General features: G+C 36.7%; 2 protein-coding genes across 11 annotated transcripts; both read left to right on the top strand.

The window, feature by feature from the left end:
- Positions 1 to 1,038: 1,038 nt before the first annotated feature.
- Positions 1,039 to 14,902, top strand: LOC104436954 (disease resistance protein RPV1-like). Of its 10 annotated transcripts, none has more exons than XM_039309085.1 (9): positions 1,039 to 1,337; positions 1,447 to 2,539; positions 6,256 to 8,142; positions 8,261 to 10,744; positions 12,487 to 12,585; positions 12,701 to 12,785; positions 12,942 to 13,102; positions 13,670 to 13,751; positions 13,981 to 14,902. In XM_039309085.1, exons 2-3 carry the CDS (start codon positions 1,946 to 1,948, stop codon positions 7,414 to 7,416), a joined length of 1,755 nt encoding a protein of 584 aa, XP_039165019.1. In that variant the 5' UTR covers positions 1,039 to 1,337; positions 1,447 to 1,945; the 3' UTR covers positions 7,417 to 8,142; positions 8,261 to 10,744; positions 12,487 to 12,585; positions 12,701 to 12,785; positions 12,942 to 13,102; positions 13,670 to 13,751; positions 13,981 to 14,902. The 10 variants fall into 10 exon arrangements, with proteins under 10 accessions (XP_039165019.1, XP_039165018.1, XP_039165016.1 ...); XM_039309084.1 differs by having other exon boundaries at positions 12,661 to 12,785; XM_039309082.1 differs by having other exon boundaries at positions 8,261 to 9,395; positions 10,602 to 12,785.
- On the top strand, positions 1,126 to 1,906 carry LOC104428660 (disease resistance protein RUN1-like). Its single transcript, XM_039309448.1, has 2 exons — positions 1,126 to 1,337; positions 1,447 to 1,906. Exons 1-2 carry the CDS (start codon positions 1,126 to 1,128, stop codon positions 1,904 to 1,906), a joined length of 672 nt encoding a protein of 223 aa, XP_039165382.1.
- Positions 14,903 to 18,407: the final 3,505 nt, after the last annotated feature.

Here is an 18,407-nt window from a genome sequence, read left to right as displayed (position 1 = left end):
CCAGACTCGCGTGTCGGAACGTGTTGGAGAGAGTTGACCACGTGTCGGATTTTTCGACACTCGTTGACTGCGTGTCGGACACATGTCAGAGTGTCGGACACGACACAAAGGCTCCCGAAGAGTGTCGATGCTACATAGGTCCTACACATGCATCCTACAAAAAGAGAGTGGGCTTTATCCCAATCTAATTTACATTAAATTAGTTGGTGGAGAATATGATTACCCAATAGGAGCAGCCGTATTGCTCTTTGGTTTTCTTTCCTATATGTTTTTTTATTAACAGAACAAAGCAAGTCAAGTCAAGAGTGCTGTTGACAAAAAAACAAGAAGAAGGTCGAAGTGTGCCGGATCTCAAATTTCTATCCAAAGCACGTGCCAGGCACCCACCGCATAATGCTGCGGAGGAGATTACTATCTTATTATTATTATTATTATTATTATTATTATTATTATTATTAGAGGGTATCGTGTTGAAGATATAAAATGGAAGGCTGAGAATCCGTGGAGACCAGACCACAGCAACGGGGCGGACTGTGTTGTCTCGGCACTCCTCAGGTAACCTGTGGTTCCTTGCTCTTCTCCGTTTACTGTTTCGACTGCTCTATTTTCTTCTGACGAGTTGAATGAGAGTTTTTATTTATATTTGATCGTAGATCCGAATTCAGTTACGAGAGACATTTCTGCAGTTCCCGGATCTCGGGTATCCATATTCATCTTCTCCGTTTCCTGCTTTCTTTTGAGGCTCTGCTCCGTCAATCTCCATTACTGCCTTTGTATTTAGGACAATTCTCTCGAGATGGAAAGAAAAGAACCCACTCCTTCAGAAGATCCGACGCACGGGGCGTCTTCCTCATCGACCTCTCCGCATAGAGGCGACTCTGGAGGCGGAAGGCAAAAACCAAAAGGAAACGATCGCGACGTGTTCTTGAGCTCGGTATGCCCGATGTGGAGCACGCTATTCGATGATCTCCGTCATGGCCTCGTCATTGCAGGAATCGACACGTTCTGCAGTAAGGACAATGCGGATGAGTGGATTCCTACAATCTTCCGCAGTGTAAGATCTCGATCCCAATTTTCGAGCGGGGATTTGTTAACGACAAATCGGGCCTTCGCGAGCTTGTTCACATGTGGAAATGCAAGAGAAGCAGCGGGCAAATAGTGTTGCCCATATTTGATGAAGTGGGACCCTTGGAAGTGCAACTTCTTGAAGGGGAATCTATAGAAGAATTCTCTAGACTTGAAGGTCGGGTGGACGAAATGGAACTAGGGGAATGGAGAAAAGCGCTCGCCGAAGTGGGTTCCTTGAGAGGATGGGAAGCAGAGAAATTTGCCTATGGGTACATTATTTGTCACCGAAACATTATTTAATTTCTCATGAATAGATCTTTCTTGAAAAATAATTTAGATATTGCACTCCTATAGCTGAAATTCAGTGTCATTTGACAGGAAGAAAGGAGCATTGCTTGAACTAGTTGTCGCACGAGTTGTGAGCTTGTTGAAAACAACTTTCAAGCATCCCATAGAGTTGGTTGGAATTGATGATTATGTGAAATATATTATGAGCTCAATAGATCCTAAATATAATGATACAAGAATTATCGGAATTTGTGGAGTGCGTGGAAGCGGTAAGACAACTCTTGCTAAGGTCCTGTGGAACAATCTCTCTGGTGATTTCGAACATCTTAGCTTTGTACGAAATATTCGAGAAGTATCACTACGCATGGGTATTGAGTACTTACAAGACCAGCTCATTTGTGATATACTAAGAAGTCCACATATAGTGTCTAATGTCGACAAGGGAATCGGCATTACTAAATCTCAATTTTCAAGTAAGAAAGTCCTCGTTATTCTTGATGACATGGATGATGATATTCACTTAAATGCCTTGGTCGGAGATGGTAATTAGTTAAAAGCTGGGAGTATAGTCATAATAACTACAAGAAACATGAGTATTCTTGATAAGGCCAATGCAGACCCCAAGTACAAACTCAACGAGTTGACTCGGTATCAAGCATTGACCTTATTTAGTAGACATTTATTTGGAAAGGATTCTCCTCCCGAGGCTTATAAGTCTCTATCCTGGGATGTCGTATCTGGTATAAAGAGGATTCCCCTAATTGTTGAACATATAGGTTCAGCCTTCCGCCAAAAGAGAGAAGAACTATGGAAAGATACATTTAAGAAATTAAAGGACGATGTGTATAACAATAACCTGCAAGACCTGCTGCATATAACTTACGAAAGTTTAGATCATGAGCAACAACAGATATTTTTGGATATTGCATGTTTTTTCATTGGATCATCCAAACAAATTCCGACTTATATGTGGGATTCCTGTGGTTTTTTACCAAAGAGGGGGATTGAAGCATTGATCGATAGTTCCCTAATTGGAATTGACAAAGATGACAAACTAATAATGGATGATCAATCGAGAGATTTTGGAAGGAAAATTGTTTATCTAGAACATCAAGAGGAGTTTCAATTGCACAGTCGATTATGGATTTATGAGCAAGCCCTGCATGTGCTTGACAACAACAAGGTAAGAGTTTTCTCTACTTGTCTTAGATGCAGAACAGGAGTCCATCTTCTCTTTATTGTTTGTGATACAAATCATTGTCAATCTCAAGTCCCCAAAACTTGCCACTTCTACTAGCAAAAATTGGTTGTTGTTCTTGCTTGATTATGGGACATAATTGAGGACCAATTTGTTAGTCATTGATGATTGATATATATTGTTTCCTTATTGTATTGTCACAACAACAAAATTACAAAAACAGAATATTTGACAGACCATTTTTAGAGAAACCTGACGCACGTAAAATGACTGATGGAATAGTTGGTGACTAAGCAAATATGCCATGAAACATACTCATGCAACTCACCATGCGTTCTTTCTTCTTCGACTTATCAAATTAAGTTAATAACATATTTATATTATAATTAAGCCTCGAAATTACGAGATATTACATTACAGTAGAAAACGCGAAGCATTTCTTAAATCTTGTGCGTAACACAAGACCTCTACAATCTACAACACTTGAAAAATAGAGAATCTAATCATTCTTCCCATGCGATATAAAGAAGAAAAAAAGTATAGAGAGAAGTCATCACTATTAAAAAAATAAAAAATAAAAAAAATTAAGTAATATACACATTTAATGTGGAGATCAAATGGTTTGAGGAATGACCTAAAATCAGAAACAACATTATTTCTAATCCTAAAATTGGATGATTGAACTAAAAAGTAATATGGAAATATTATGTTAATATTACTTTGTTGAAGTTTATATTCTAATGATAAAATGTCCTTACATTTACAATTTTTTTAGAAATTTATAAAAGAATGATAATTAGTAATAAAACTAAAAAAAAAAAGCATAACAATATGTTTACATCGAAGTAATATTAACATAATATTTCCATATTTCTTATTAGTTCAATCATCCAATTTTAGGATCAGAAATAATGTCATTTCTAATTTTTTTTTTTTAAATGATCATCACATAAGTTTTAAAACCATGTATTCACATAATAATAGTTAATAACATCATATATCTATGAAGCAATATTCATTGGTGAAAAAGCAACAGATCAAAATTTTCTTTAATGAGATTAGTATGTGATATATCTATAAAAAGTGGGTAAATTCAAGCCAACGAGTCATTCCAATACTTTTAAGTTTAACTTTTGTTGTCATGTAACTAAATATGATTTTGAATCTTTTGTGATGATTAATTATGCTAAAAGGTAAAAAGTACACAACTAAAAGCAATCATATCATATGGATGATTTGTTCAAGCATCAAGCAAGCATGTGCAAATGTCATGAGTATCTTTAGTTAAAAAAAAAATTGAATATAAATGTTGAGATGCAAAATAATATAATGAAGTAGCTAGATTGTTGAATAACATGCTACTGATGCTTCTCAGCGAGCAGATTTTTGCGCAAATGAAAATGTAATCAACGAATACAACATTTATTAGAACTAGAAAAAAGGTATCTATGAAATTATCCAAAATAAATAAATAAATAAAGTAAAGATACATGAAACTTCTGAGGCAAAATTAAGTATGGTCTCATCTAAAAGAATAAAAGCTTGAAGTTAAAATTCAAACATCCAGAGAATTTCCATACTATGATCCTCACGATTTGTGCTCAATGTGCAATTCATCACCTAAAACAAAACACAAATTTGAGCTCCTAAAATATTTGGTTAAAGCAAAGAAGAATGCGAAAGACTCAAGTTCCTTAAGTATTCAATTTAATCAAATTTCACATCCAATTTTTCTGTAAGCAAGATCTCATTAATCTATGGGCAAATTGATCAAACATTTAGATGACTACTATCTCACCTTAACAAAATCAACGTGGCAATGAAGAGAGAACATCAAACATCTAATGTATTAAAATGTGGAGTGAAAATCATTTTATCACAAATAATCTATGATTGATTTAGCTTCCATGTACAAAGAAAAATACTCATGGAAGAAAAACATGATAAAGAAGGAATCTCAAACGTGGGTACCTTCTGGGATGACATTCTAGTTATTTTGCTATTGAGAATTGCAAAAAGGTACAGCAGAAAAAGAGAATGGGCGTGAGGGGATTCAACAATTAGCATATTCTAATTTTGATACCTGTTTTAATGGTAAGTTTGATAGATGTATTTGGGTTGTAAGAGTCATGTTGTTTTACATCTAAAGGATATGCAAGTAGAGTTTTGTTGTTTCACATATAAAGGGAAACAAGTTTTGGTGGATATATTAGAAGTAGCGTGTGCACGAAGGGAGACATTTTATTGTTATTTTGAAAGGATGCAATTTTTGGGAATTCAAAAGGTGGAAATTGTGAAGGGCATAATTGGGGGAGGAAAAGTCAGGAAACACCTCTTTGAGCTTCACATTTTTACATAGATTAGATAAATAATATGCAACCACAATCTATCATTTCACAATGTTGAGCGAGAAGCCCACACTACAATAGTATCACAATAAATTGAAATTAGTATGTCTTTTCTCACGTATAGTTGGTTCCATCTCGTCATTTAAAACTCATGCTCCACAATATTTCTTATTCATAGGGCACTAATATGATTCAAGCCATCTGTCTCGATGAATATGACTCCAAAAAAAAAGCTACACAAGTGAAAACTTTAAAGAACTGACCAATTTGAGGTTCCTTAAAGTATGTGGTGCAAATTTCACTGGAGATTTCAAGAACATGCTTAGTGAACTTAGATGGCTTCATTGGGAGCGTTGTCCCTCGAATTTTGTAGCGGCCAACTTTCATCTGAAGCAATTAGTTGTGCTCAATCTGTCAGGGAGTGAGATTTCAGAGGATTGGGGAGGATGGGGTCCAATCAAGGTAAGATATAAAGACGGCATATCTCTATGAATAACAACGTGTTATTCAAGGGTCCATTGCACGAATTCTCCTTTCTTTCTTTCGGAAAAGATTAATATCCTTCCTTAGATTCAGGATTTTCCTTTAAATATAAGAGGATTTTATAGGCACCTAAATATACCAGAAACTTTTGCCCCTTAATATCTTAAACTAATAGTATCCTAACAACCAATCATGCGTAACATTAGGCATACTTTTTCAACTAATCTATTAAAAATATAGTTACAGTATTTTTGCATGTCCTGATATTTTTAATCTAAATGGTTTATGGCTTCTAAGATAAATTCTCCCCTTGTAAAAGTATGTCTCTATGGCAATTCTTGTTATATTCTATGTCAATCTTCTTACATGAGAAATGAAAAGTTACGACTACCTAGTCATCATTTGGTTACATTCACACACACGCAACTGCTTTTGCACGAATTACTATTTGAATTATCATAGTCAGGATAATTATTTTAGAAACAAAAGTTGACCGCACTACTTCAAAATAAGTGCATTGCTTTATTATAGTTCTGTGAAGGGCGAACCATGTGTTATTTTTGTGAGAACTAACCGGTTGATATTTATTTTAGTCAAATTGGAAGGTATGCCTAATGCAATGAGAAAATATAGTTATCACTTGTGTATTACTTACTAACATTCTTTATGCAATGGGTATGTTAAAAAAAACACTACTACAGAAATAATTAAACAAAACAAATGTGAAGTGATGGAGAATCATGGCAATTACAGCATGTGAATTGAGTTACGAAATATTTATATTTTTTTATAAATTAAAAAAAAAACAAGGATAGTGAAAAATCAGGCGTTACGGTGTTTAATCTTAAAGGTAACCTCTCTTTCTTTCAGACGGCAACAAATGTCAAAGTCCTCAACCTTTCGAGTTGTCCATTTTCAAGAACTCTTGACTTGTTTGCTTTCAAAAGCTTGGAGATTTTGATTCTTGAAAACTGTGAGAATTTGGAAGAGATTCATCCTTCTATCGAGGATAGCAAATCCCTTGTCTCCTTGAATATCGGTGGTTGTAGGAGACTGGAGAAGCTACCCATTGGAGTTGGTAGATTGGAAGAATTGAAGGAGCTTCTCATAAATGACACTGCTATACAAGAAATTCCGATGTCGGGAGATGGTTTGATGAAATTGGAGACTCTAAATGCCTCGTGTTGTGGGAGATTGGAGGAACTACCTGCAGGAGTAGGTAGAATGGAAAAATTGAGGGAACTTGTCATAAATGACACTGCTATACGAGAGATTCCGATGTCGAAATGGGGTTTGAAGGAGCTACATACTCTAAATGTCTCAGGTTGTAGGAGTCTAGAGGAGCTTCCGATTGGAGTAGAAGGACTGGAAAAATTGAGGGAGCTTCTTATAAATGACACTGCTATACGAAAGATTCCAATAGGGAGACATGGTTTTCGAGAGCTAAAGACTATGTGTGCCTCATATTGTGAAGAACTTGCTCAACTTCCAATACCTTCTAGGTCCCTTTGGTTATTAACTAAGCTAGATCTATCTCATTCTGGGATTGAAGAATTTCCAGAAGGCATTGTCAATCTTAGGTCTTTAACTCAATTGGACCTATCTTATTCATGGGTTGAAAAATTACCAAGATCCTTCAAATCCCTTGTCTATTTAAGTCAATTGAACCTATCTCATTCAGGGATTAGAGAATTTCCAAATTTCGAGGGCTACATGAAGTGGTTAACTCATTTGGACCTATCTCATACAGGGATTGAAGAATTACCAAAATCCATGAACTCCCTGAAAGAGGTAACTCATTTGAACTTATCTTATTTAGGGATTAAACGGTTACCCCAATCCATGGAAGACCTCGTGTCTCTACAACACCTGTTATTACGAGGATGTTATTTGTTAAGACACTTACTTGATTCAATCGAAAGGTTGACATCATTGACTAAGTTGGATTTGCAATCTACAAGAATTGTGGAGTTACCCCCTGAAATGCGGAATATGAAGAACTTAAAGATCTTGGGACATTCGTGGAACTAATGTAACAAGATTGCCTGATTGATTCAGTTTTGCCCTACCTAATCTCGAGATATGTTGGGAACAAATGTGATGTCATATGTCTGATCAATTCAGATCATGTTATGTTACTCTACATCTAGATTTGCAAGCTTCGATATCGTGATGTTGTATTAGTTGATTCATAGTTTTTGAATGATTCTTCAATATGATTGAATTAGAACACATCACTGTCTCGAATCACTTGAAGATTATGCCATACTGCTTACTTTTTGAATCGCCTCTAGGTCAGATCTCTCATGTAAAACTACGTGTGAGCTTCTGATTTTCTGGCCAGACTAAATAAAAGGAATAGGGCATTGCGAGTTTTCAAAGCAAAGAGAAGAATTGAGACTCGAAGATCATATTCGGCTGAATTCATTCGAGAATCAGCTGAATTTGTTTTTACCCAGCGTCTAAACCTCAAAATCCAGACAGCTATGTTTCAGTGTGTAACCTCAGTGTCTGTGCACAAAAATCGACTCCCACATGTGAAATACATTCGCGATAGATGAACCATTAGAAACGACTCTTATGATGAGACGAGATCAGTGTCGCATCGCACAAATCCTGTGTATGCTCTTCGCGAATTCCATGGATAATTCGCACGATTACCTGTGAAAAAAATCAGATTTCTGGGAGGCCGGAAATAGTAGCAACAGAAGTTTCGATCAAGAGAATGTGTCAAACACAGCATGGAGCTCAGGACAGGTGAGTCCCCTGAAAATTAACAATCGTTCGTCATATTTTCCCAACACAGTTCCCTGAGATTTCGGAGATGATTCTCTGCCGACCCGTTTGCTTTTTTTGTTTTTTTTCCTCATTACAGGATGGCTGCAGAGGTTCCCTTTAACATCCCAAGCATCTCTGCTAGACGATCTTCTGGGGGGTCATTTGGGTCTTGGAGCAAGTTGATGATGAGGATGCTGAGATGGCTTTGAATGGAAGGGTTTTGTAGGATGAGTGCTCGAGTCGAGCCGCGTAGCTTATGTTTTAAGGATAGCCTGGGCTGGTACTGGTGAGATTACCATAACCCCTCAAATTCATAGGATATACAGTTGGGAAGGGAGGCATTCCAGCCCAACATACTCCCATCCTCGCCTTGCATAGATCATGCCGAAATGGAAAATCGAAGTAACATGCCCACCCGCACAGGATGAGAATACTGGTGGTGGGCCAATGCCGGAACAATGCTTTGGGCGGCGGCGGCAGCAGTGGCGTTCCACGGTCTTCAAGCAGGGCATCGGCCTCCATTCATCCCAATTGCGGGTGGGATTTGGTCTGGATTGTGGATTGCTTCTTCATGCCCCAGGCGATGCCAAAAAATGGCTTCGTGATCGATGGAGCCGACCTCCCATGGCCGTGGCTATGGAGTTCACCGGCCTCATGTGATCGTAGATCTCCATTGGAATGAATCGACAGAGGTGAGAGATACAATTTACACGCACAGGCCATCTTTGAAATGGAGAAATCTATACCCATCCTCCCCAACTATTCCTCGGTTATAAATTTTGGGGATGAACTTGGTAGGAGAGAGGCAATTCACACCAGCAACATGAATCTGCGATGTTGAGAGGGAGGTGAATCTACGTACGAGCTTGTCGGCGTTGATGGTGAGTGAGGATTGCATTTGAAGAACCGGGTTGGACCCGGAATGAATTCTTCCGAGTTCCGTTGTTCGTCGAAGTCCGCTCTCGCAAGAATCGGTCAAAGATGATCGACCGCACGCGGCACCACATCTGGCTCCATCATCGCTGGCTCAACCTTATCGCAGCTTCGTCGAGAGAAAAAGGGGAGTGAGAAGACCAAGAACCAAGAAGACACGAACCGCCAATGAAGAAGAAGAAGAAGAAGAAGAAGCAGATGATGAAGAAGAAGAGAGGGGAGAAGGGATCTCCATTCAGTTCCCAAGAGAGGGAGAGAGAGTGCAAGAATGGCGGCGAGAATGAGAGCGAGGCTGTCATGTGAGCAAAAGATGAAACCTTTAGATACGTTTTCTTGGCTCATGAGATTAGTTCCAGCATAAGCACTACCGGACACAGTGGCAGATTCATGTTGCTGGTGTGAGAAACTGTGGAACTCTTCCTCAAAATGGATGCTTCACATCTGGTTTCGGCGCACGCATGCTAATCACTTGTTTGTTGCCTCTATATTCTGTGGTCGATTTAATAGCTATATCTCCCTTCTATTATAAATCATTCTGTAATTCCATCTCGCTTGTGTGGATATATAGAAAATTGTTCGGCTGAATTCTGATTCCTAGTGACCTAGATCGGTTTAGCTAAAATCAAGCGCATTTGGTTGCCTTGCCCTCTTGCTTCCTTTGATATTTCATCTTATTGCTATCTTTGTGTGCAACTTGTCCATTTGTTTTAGTCTTACCTCATAAGCGGACATATATAGCGTGTTTCTAGATGAAGGGTCAGGATTTAAGAGATATTTCATGAGGTATGGAGAAGTTTTTTGTGTTGTACCTGCTGTTGTTGGAGCTGTATTTGGTTGCTTTTGATTGCTGATTAGGAAGAATTCTTGTATGCTAGAAATTTAATGGGTTTATGAACCCAATACGGAAAAGAAAGTTACTCTCTCTAACGAATTACTTGAGCTTTTACGGTATAGTCACATAAGCATATAGGTGCCAACGATTGCATGAGTTCTGAGCTTGTAAAAGGCTAACTGCAAGATATCTGATCTGATCACTCGTGGCAGTTAATAAAGAATAAAAGAAAAAGTTCTCGCTCGTCTGACAGGGATTGTTTACAACTGGTACAAACATGAATTTTGGTGCAGCTAAGAAGATGAGAACAATGAATAAATCCCAGTCGCAGAGAGTAACAATGATGGACTTCCTGTATTTGAATGAATTTCCCTGGGGTTGCCAAACTCAACAGAGGTTCTTAGTTAACATTGCTTGCTTTATGCTGGATTCGGTTGAAGCAAGTTTGTACTCCCTGCTCTCTCTCTCTCTCTCTCGGATAACTTAATAGCTCATAGATGTGGGACTTCTTTCTAGCACTCGTGAGATAAGCACACGTTAAATTTCATAAGAAGGATGGCTTATTACTCCCAACTTGGTCTTGTAGTCCAGGGATGCATCACTTCTAGGTTAAGGAGTAGCTTGAAGTTCTGAATGATGACTCGCAGCATGTACTTTTGTTTTTTACTTGCAGCATGTACTTTCCAAGCACGAAGTCATTGCTTCTGGAACTTCAGTTCAGTTGGAGAAAACCTGGCCAAAATCTTCTGGCTCCACACCAAATGTCAAAGGTCCTCTACTTGATTTTAGAGATAACAGCAAAGAGCCTAATGAGAGGTAACTGGTTCATAAGTCATGATTCCTGAATATAAACCCCAAATACTTGTTATGTAGCAAGATATGAAGTTCAGCTAAGTCCCGTTAACTGTCACATTGCTACTCTCATGATAAGTTGACTTGCATATTGTTTGCTAATTTTCAGCTGTTTGGTATAGATTTCATAGTTATTTATTCAGGATAGTGGTGTCTTCTTGGGGTAGTTAAAGGAGTTCATCATCTATGTTTCTAATTTGTTTGGTGTAGCTTTTTCACAGTAGATGCAGCTGTCAAAAAGTGTGTCTCAACTTTTATGGGCTGTTTGGCAAATTCTTCAAAGCTGCAGCACCCTCAAAGCTGCAGCAGTCATAAAAGTTTCTGGAGCAGTGCCTCACCCAGATTTTCATTGCGAATGTGCTTGTGTTATTGTTGTGGTTTTTGAAGCAATATAGTAATCATAAGGTGTTGGTCCCACTTTGGCTCTGAGGAAATGTTTGGTAGCGTTGAAATAGATGCATTTAATTAATACCAGTATAAGGGCACAAACATATGTAAGTGCGAGAAGGGATAGAAGGAAAAAGGATCTAGTAAGTGGTTATCAGCTATTAAGGAGAAGAAAGAATGGTGAAGAAAGTGAAGAAAGTGGATAAATGGTTATCTAAGAAGAGATAAGGGGGAAATTTGCTCATGTTCAACAATTATGGTGACCTTATGACTATAAAAAACTGAACTTCTCACAAAGAGCAAATTATGGGATATTACAGTTCAATTTGATATTTAAAAGCTGCTCACAAGTTTTTAATGAATGTAAAGAAAGGTTCTATGTGGGTGTGTCTTTTGCAATTTCGAGGTTCAATGCCTTGGGATGCTTATATCAGGAAATAGTTACTCAAAGAGTTCCTTAGAGTGTATTTGAAGATCCATGTTCTGTTGTCGCCTAGAAACAGTAGATATGAGAAGCAGAAGCCAGTCAAACAAGAATCATGAGCCACCCGAAGCAGTCTAATAGTTTTCAATGCTGAAAAAGGTCCAGAGTACGAGAATATGCTTGTAATAATTTGGGAAATTTTTTATTATGCTAATTCTGTGTCTTGTTTGGTTCACTAAAGTGAAGATGCATTAGAGGTTTTAAACGTTGTGGATGAACTTATTTTTTATTAAAGCACCGTCTATAATCTGACATACCTACTGTGGAAGTTTCCTATTTTAGTGTTTTCTTGATCCTATGAAATCTTGTCATTTGAGTGTATAGGTGATGTGGTAACCTTGTTTGCTTTGTGCAATCTGTTTCCGTTCAGTCACAGGAAGATGCATTAGAGGTTTTAAACGTTGTGGATGAACTTATTTTTTATTAAAGCAGTGTCTATAATCTGACATACCACATACCTACTGTGGAAGTTTCGTATCTTAGTGTTTTCTTGATCCTATGAAATCTTGTCATTTGAGTGTATAGATGATGTGGTAACCTTGTTTACTTTGTGCAATATGTTTCCGTTCAGTCACAGGAAGGAGATTTTAGTAAGGGGAGCAATTTACGTTATTCTGTTGTATTGACTGAGAATTGCATTTGCATAACTACACTTTGTTTTCTTGGAAAAGTTTGTTCATTTTATGGAGTATCTGAATTGATTTGCATATTGTATGGATAGGAACTCTGCTCTAGCTCCTTACGAAGTCTTTTGTCCTGGATTAAAATGCTTGTTGGATCTTTGTCTACTGCAGATCAGTCGGGTTTTTTTTTTTTTTTTTTTTTGTCTTATTAGTTATTGGAGACAATTATAAGGAATTGTGGAGACATTGTTCATATGCATGTAGCTGAGGGAGAAGTTCTTCATGAGATGGTGAAAATAGTGAAGAAGAAGGTAAGAAATTTTAATGCATTTGGATGCTGAAAGGTACCTGTTGGCTAAAACTTCATGGTATTCCTGATTCTTTAGCCTGATATCCATGTCAAAGAGAAGATACTGATTTTGATAGATACTTGGCGAGAAGATGGCGAGAAGCTTTTGGAGGACCGAGGGCTAGATATCCTCGATACCATGCTGCCTACCAGGGGTTGCTGGTATTTATTTTTCCTTCTCTTGAGAAAAGACTTATTTTATTTGTGATTTGGATGATGTATTTAGGTCTTGACAGTACCATACCATTTACCTTCTTCTAGTATTGGTCGTTATGTTATTTTAGTTATTAATCACTAAGTCCACTCATTTTCGTACAGCGAGCAGGAGCAGTGTTCCCTCAGAGAGAGGAGGCTCCTGCGCTGGTTTTTACACCTCCACAGACAGAACCTCTTTCATCATATCCGTAAAATATCCGCAATGCTGATTTCTGGCCAGAGCCATCTTAGTCTTCTGCTGAGTCTGAGTTTCCCACATTGAGGTGCATTTATATGTAGAAATACTGATACCATTTCTCTTGTCTTTCAAAAAAAATTATTTCTTACAGATTTAGGTCAAAAGAATTTTAAACCTGCTGTTTGTATTATAGTACTGTGTGGAACTTAGCATTTGTCTTTACTTCTAAGTGGCAAAATCTGTTCTTCAAAAGACAGTTTGTTTGGTAAGACTTTTGTTGAGTACTTTTTATTTTCTTTAATCCTGTGGCTTACTCAATTTGACTTTTGTTAATGCAAGGCACCTGAATTTTTTTTTTCAAAATATTCAAATAATAATTATTTTTTTTCAAGCGAATTCAAACAAGCTCACTATTGCCTTCTAGCTCGTATGTATCACAGAGGTCCTATCTTTGTGATCCTTAGACAGTCTGTATGATTTTGTTGAAACGAACACTTTGATTATTGTTTTACATACTTTTTTGATACACCGATGATTAAAGGATTGTAGCCCTAGGCAAATGGGATAATTTAGTATCCTGTTAAATTTGCAGCACCTTGCTTCTTTCATATACTTTGAGGTTCTTGAGGCATAACTTAATGTTCTTGTGTAGCTTGACAGAAATACAGAATGCACAGAGGATCATGGATGTGCTTGCGGAAATGCTGAATGCCATAGATGCTGGAAACAAGGAGGTATATTTTTCAATTTGTGATGCTTAATTGAGGATGTATTTTTATGCATCAACCAGTTGAATTAGTGGAAGCTGATAGTATCTTATCGAAATAATATAAGATTGAAGTTCACCTTTTTTTTTTAAGTTTTTCCATTCATTTGGAAACCATCCGGTGGTGTTTCTTTCACAGTTACAATTGTTCTCTTATTGGCTTTTTTTTTTTTTTTAATTATAAAAAATAATCGCAGGGGCTTAGGCAGGAGATCATTGTTAACTTGGTAGACCAGTGCTCCACCTGCAAGCAGAGAGTGGTGCACCTTGTAAATTCAACATCATAAGGCTCAGATGCCCTTTTTGCTGAATGTATTTTGATGCTTGTCATCTTCTCCAGCTTTCCTTTTTGGTGTTTAAATACTCTTGCTACCATGTCCATAGGTGGGACATTTTAGTGGTTGTCCTTTTTCTTCATTTGGTGACGAGGAAACATTTATATATGTTTTCTTTGCTTATGTGAAGTTCAATAGCTATATCTCTGTTTTATAATAAATTGTTTTGTATTTTATCTAACTTGTGTGGATATCAACTTTTGTCTTATCTGGTGAAGAGGATACTATAATAGACAATTGCTTGACTGATTTCTGATTCTTAATGACCGTAATTAGTTTAGCTAAAATCAGTGTATTCATATGCCTTGTCCTGTTGCTTCCTTTGATAATTCATCTGATTGCTATCTTTGTGGTGCAAATTGTCCATTTTAGTAGCATAAATGGACGTATAGCATGTTGATATTGTAGATAACAGCACAAAGCCTGATGAAAGGTAACTGGTTCCTTCGAAGCCAGAGGACAAGCTATTTGGAGATCTCGTTGATATGGCTAAAGTGAAATCGTCTGCAAAATCTACTCCAGGCAGAGCTGGTAGCATGTAGCAGTAGTATTTGCCAACAATGTTTTGCTTGTTAAGCTGATTTCTTTTGATTTTCTTATTTCAAAATTTTCTATTATACATATTTGGCAGTTTTTTCTGTTTGTGGCCGTGTATTGGCACTACTTGTTTGGCATTGAGATCATGTACATTCTTTGTAAAGGGAAAGAAAAGGAAATCTCCTCGACCTTTTATCTCTTATCGGGGCAGAACCGTTAATAAGTGCACGTCATTAAGTTGATATAATTCTTATAGAATTTCGTAGTTAGAGTCGGTGCTACAGCAGATTTTTATGAGAATTAGAGTGTGCTGAGAGAAGAATTTGTCAGAATGATACTAGGATTTTCATCTAGCATGATTATTGGCTTTTGATTTTGAGCATACCGTCATCGCAATGGGCTCTTTTATTTCCAGAAGATGTACTTGTTAGTGAAGATTGGATGAGTGAGTTTGTATAGGTGTGGGTACATTAGAGGAACTCTTCTTCAGTAGGAGAAACTATGTCTTGCTGTTCTGATCTCATTTTCGTGAAATGTAAATTGCTTGGCTTTTGGTGGTGTTCATATTATGCTATACTTAGTATCATCGCTATATTTGTAGAATGTTTTGGCCGAAAGTTAAGCTCCGTCGTTTTTCTTAGATTTTATGTAATCTTGGATTTAGCAATTCTCAGCAAAGTTTACGGTACAAGAGCTTTCCTGGGGGTGGCTGTCTATTTTATTTTTTTAATTGCCCTAAAAAGAAACAGTGGTGTTGTTTTCCATCAATGATGCTTCAAACTTTCATGATTGTGGCTAGATAGACCTCCTAGATTGACCCCAGGACATTCACTTCAAGATGAGGGTGATTCTCCCATGATCAGAGCGGGGACTGACTTCATTGCAGAGGTGACCTTTTCTTCTCGTTTTTGCTTTCACGACCAGGTACGAGGAGAATGACTTCATAGCTATTCACGGGCACGAAGATCCTGAGAGCGTTTGGATGAGACCATTGCGTAAACGGAGTGACGACGTTAAAGTACCTAAAGATGCTCCGGCAACGGCGATGCTTCCAGGGAAATTCTCGCATGCGCCCGATAACGCAAAGCATCGGATTCGATGAGTCTCGCATGAGGCTCGCATGCTCTATGGTTCATATGTGCTGGGGGTGCATCGGGTGTATGATGCAAAAATGGCCCATGATGCGAAGACGAGAAACGAAATACTTTACCCGTGAAGGAGATATATTTTTTGGTCAGACCGAGAAGGAGATATTAACGATTAGAATCTTGACGTTTTTTTAATTCAACAGGTTAGCCAAATTTTAAGTACGCAAGTGCCCAAATATGCATGGTGACAACGCCTTGTTTAATGAAAATGACGTTAAATAAAGATCTATTATCAGGCTCAATTACAAGTTTCACCAATTGAGTCACATGTATAACATATTCATACCTAATGATTTTCCGCAAAGTGGTGATGAAAGGTTGTGTTTGATTAAGAAACATTTAAAATTAAAAATACGTTGAATGATTTTCTTAAAATAAGTTAAATAATTTTCTTGTTTATAATTGAAAAGCAATAATAAACATATTCAAAGGGCATACAGAGTGCTGCGAGGATTCAAGTATTTTTACCTTCGTTTATTAATTTTATATTTTTTCTATGCCACATTATCCATATTTATTTAACACCATTTCTGGGGAGCAACATTTTCAATGTTTAAATGCTCCTTAAACCTTTATATATTTTATTGTTCCATGATAACTTTCACTCGTAACTTATACAGTTAAAATAGATTTCAATTAGCTAGAGCTAACAAAAGTAGCATATTGATAACATTGCCAAATTACTCGATTTTCAATAAAAAAATTATAACGTTAAACTTTTTAATAGATGTAAGCAAATAACAATTACTAAAAGATGATTTTCAAAAACTCACTTTTATCATATGATATGAATGGGATCATCATGGATATAATGAGATGCAATTGCCATTGAAATTGCACAAAAGTTTCAAAGGCTCTCAAACCTGATTATCAGTTTTGTGGCTAAGAAAGAAACTGTAAGAACAATCAACATCATTTTTCTGATTATGCAAAGCAAAAGAATAAATATATATCTCTCCTTTTAGATTTGTGAGGAATTCCCTTATGAGGTTTTGCAAAATGATAAAACGATCATAGGCTACTAATATGCTTATTGTGGAATCAACTTGTCAACTCACAAATTAATATATAGATGGAGTGTGGAACAGGTAACTCTAGAGGTTGGTAGTGCTCTGCTTCCATAGAAGGTGAATAAGATATGAGACATGAAGAGTATCTAAGGCTAGATGGGTGAACAAGTTGTGAGGTTCCTTAAAGCTTGGATGGACAAGTAGAAGGTGATTAGTTTTGTGGAACTAGAAGCCTGACAACATGGTTGGAGGGACTAGTATGTCGAAGGTGAACAGTCAATTCAACGTGAAGGGTGAAAAGACTTTTTTTTTGGATTATGCATCAAATAGTGAAGCATATAGCTTTTCTAATCTTAGTACTAATACTTTTTTTTTGAAGCAATTGACACTGAATTTTTTAACATTTAACAATAAAAATAGTAAGGGTTCGAATAATAATCATTTTGTTTCTTTATTATTTTGTTCTTGAGGATATGTTTGGAAAAAAAATCCATTTGGTAATTTTTTATTTTATTTCTACGACAAATTTTTAACTTTGAAAGTCACAAAAATGAGAATTAAAAATTTTCTATTTTTCTATTTTTGAAATAAAAATAAAAATAAAAACTCTTATTATCGCTCGCCCTAGTTGTTGCCCGCTGGCCACTACCTAGAAATTTTGAGGCTTATTGAATGAATTTCTATTTCGAAAACCGAAACTATGTTGCTATCAAATGCGTATCTCTACTAAAAAACTCATCTAAGGAATATAAATTGAAAAATCTATTTCCACATAGAAATTGTTTCCAAGAATAGAAGAATTAGCATTCGTTCCCTTAGTTCGAAATCATCGATTATTTTTAATGTCCATTAGATGAATTACCAAATTACTTTAGAACCAAAAGCCATCATTATTTTGATTTTTGTAAGCCTTGTTTACCGGAGAATAAACATCAAAGTAATCAAGTCCTCCTTTTTTACGATACTTTTTAGCCACCAATCCTGTCTTATGTATAGTTCTATTGTTAGGAGGAAGATTAGTTGATGACCCTGTATTATTTCGCTTGATAGATTTTATCTTATCATCCGTTGCCATTTTCCACATATGCGCGTCCGGTCTAGAATTTGTTTGGAAAAGATTCTTTAGAAAGAGAAAGATATTTTTCAATTATAACTTGTTTTCCTTTATCTAAAGAATCCATTTCTTTCTTAATATTCGTCTATTTCGAGACTATTAAACAGGGCCGGCTTAAACTAAAATTTCAAGTAAGTTTTTACATGATTTTCTTATGTTTGGAAAAAAAAAAATTACTCATCGACATAATGAGATCCATATGTTCAAAAAATCCTCCACTTCTTCCTAAATTCAGAAGAACAGAAAAAACGAAGGAAAAATCCTCAAGTAAAGAAAGCCATGACCTTAAAAAAGAAAAAATCGTCCCCCTCAAAACCTAAAGAGCTTGAGTGGTGTCACCTACTCCGACTACGATGATACCAAAATAAGTTCAGATCTTTTCACAAGCTGAAGTTCATTAGTCTAACAGGGTAGGATGGGTTACAATCTAAAGCTGAAAGTAGTATTGGCGAAGGCATAATGTACTTCAAAATCCTAGAC

This window comes from Eucalyptus grandis, chromosome 3, assembly GCF_016545825.1.
Source record: "Eucalyptus grandis isolate ANBG69807.140 chromosome 3, ASM1654582v1, whole genome shotgun sequence".
Taxonomy (NCBI): domain Eukaryota; kingdom Viridiplantae; phylum Streptophyta; class Magnoliopsida; order Myrtales; family Myrtaceae; genus Eucalyptus; species Eucalyptus grandis.
Note: the sequence above shows the minus strand (reverse complement) of the source record. Positions and strands in the feature narration are given on the sequence as shown.

Coding starts and splice junctions, on each gene's coding strand:
- LOC104436954 (XM_039309082.1), top strand. CDS start 1,946: ATGAGTATTCTTGATAAGGCCAATGCAGACCCCAAGTACAAACTCAAC. Junction 2,540..6,255: donor ATGTGCTTGACAACAACAAG/GTAAGAGTTTTC, acceptor TCTTTCTTTCAG/ACGGCAACAAATGTCAAAGT.
- LOC104428660 (XM_039309448.1), top strand. CDS start 1,126: ATGTGGAAATGCAAGAGAAGCAGCGGGCAAATAGTGTTGCCCATATTT. Junction 1,338..1,446: donor GCAGAGAAATTTGCCTATGG/GTACATTATTTG, acceptor GTCATTTGACAG/GAAGAAAGGAGCATTGCTTG.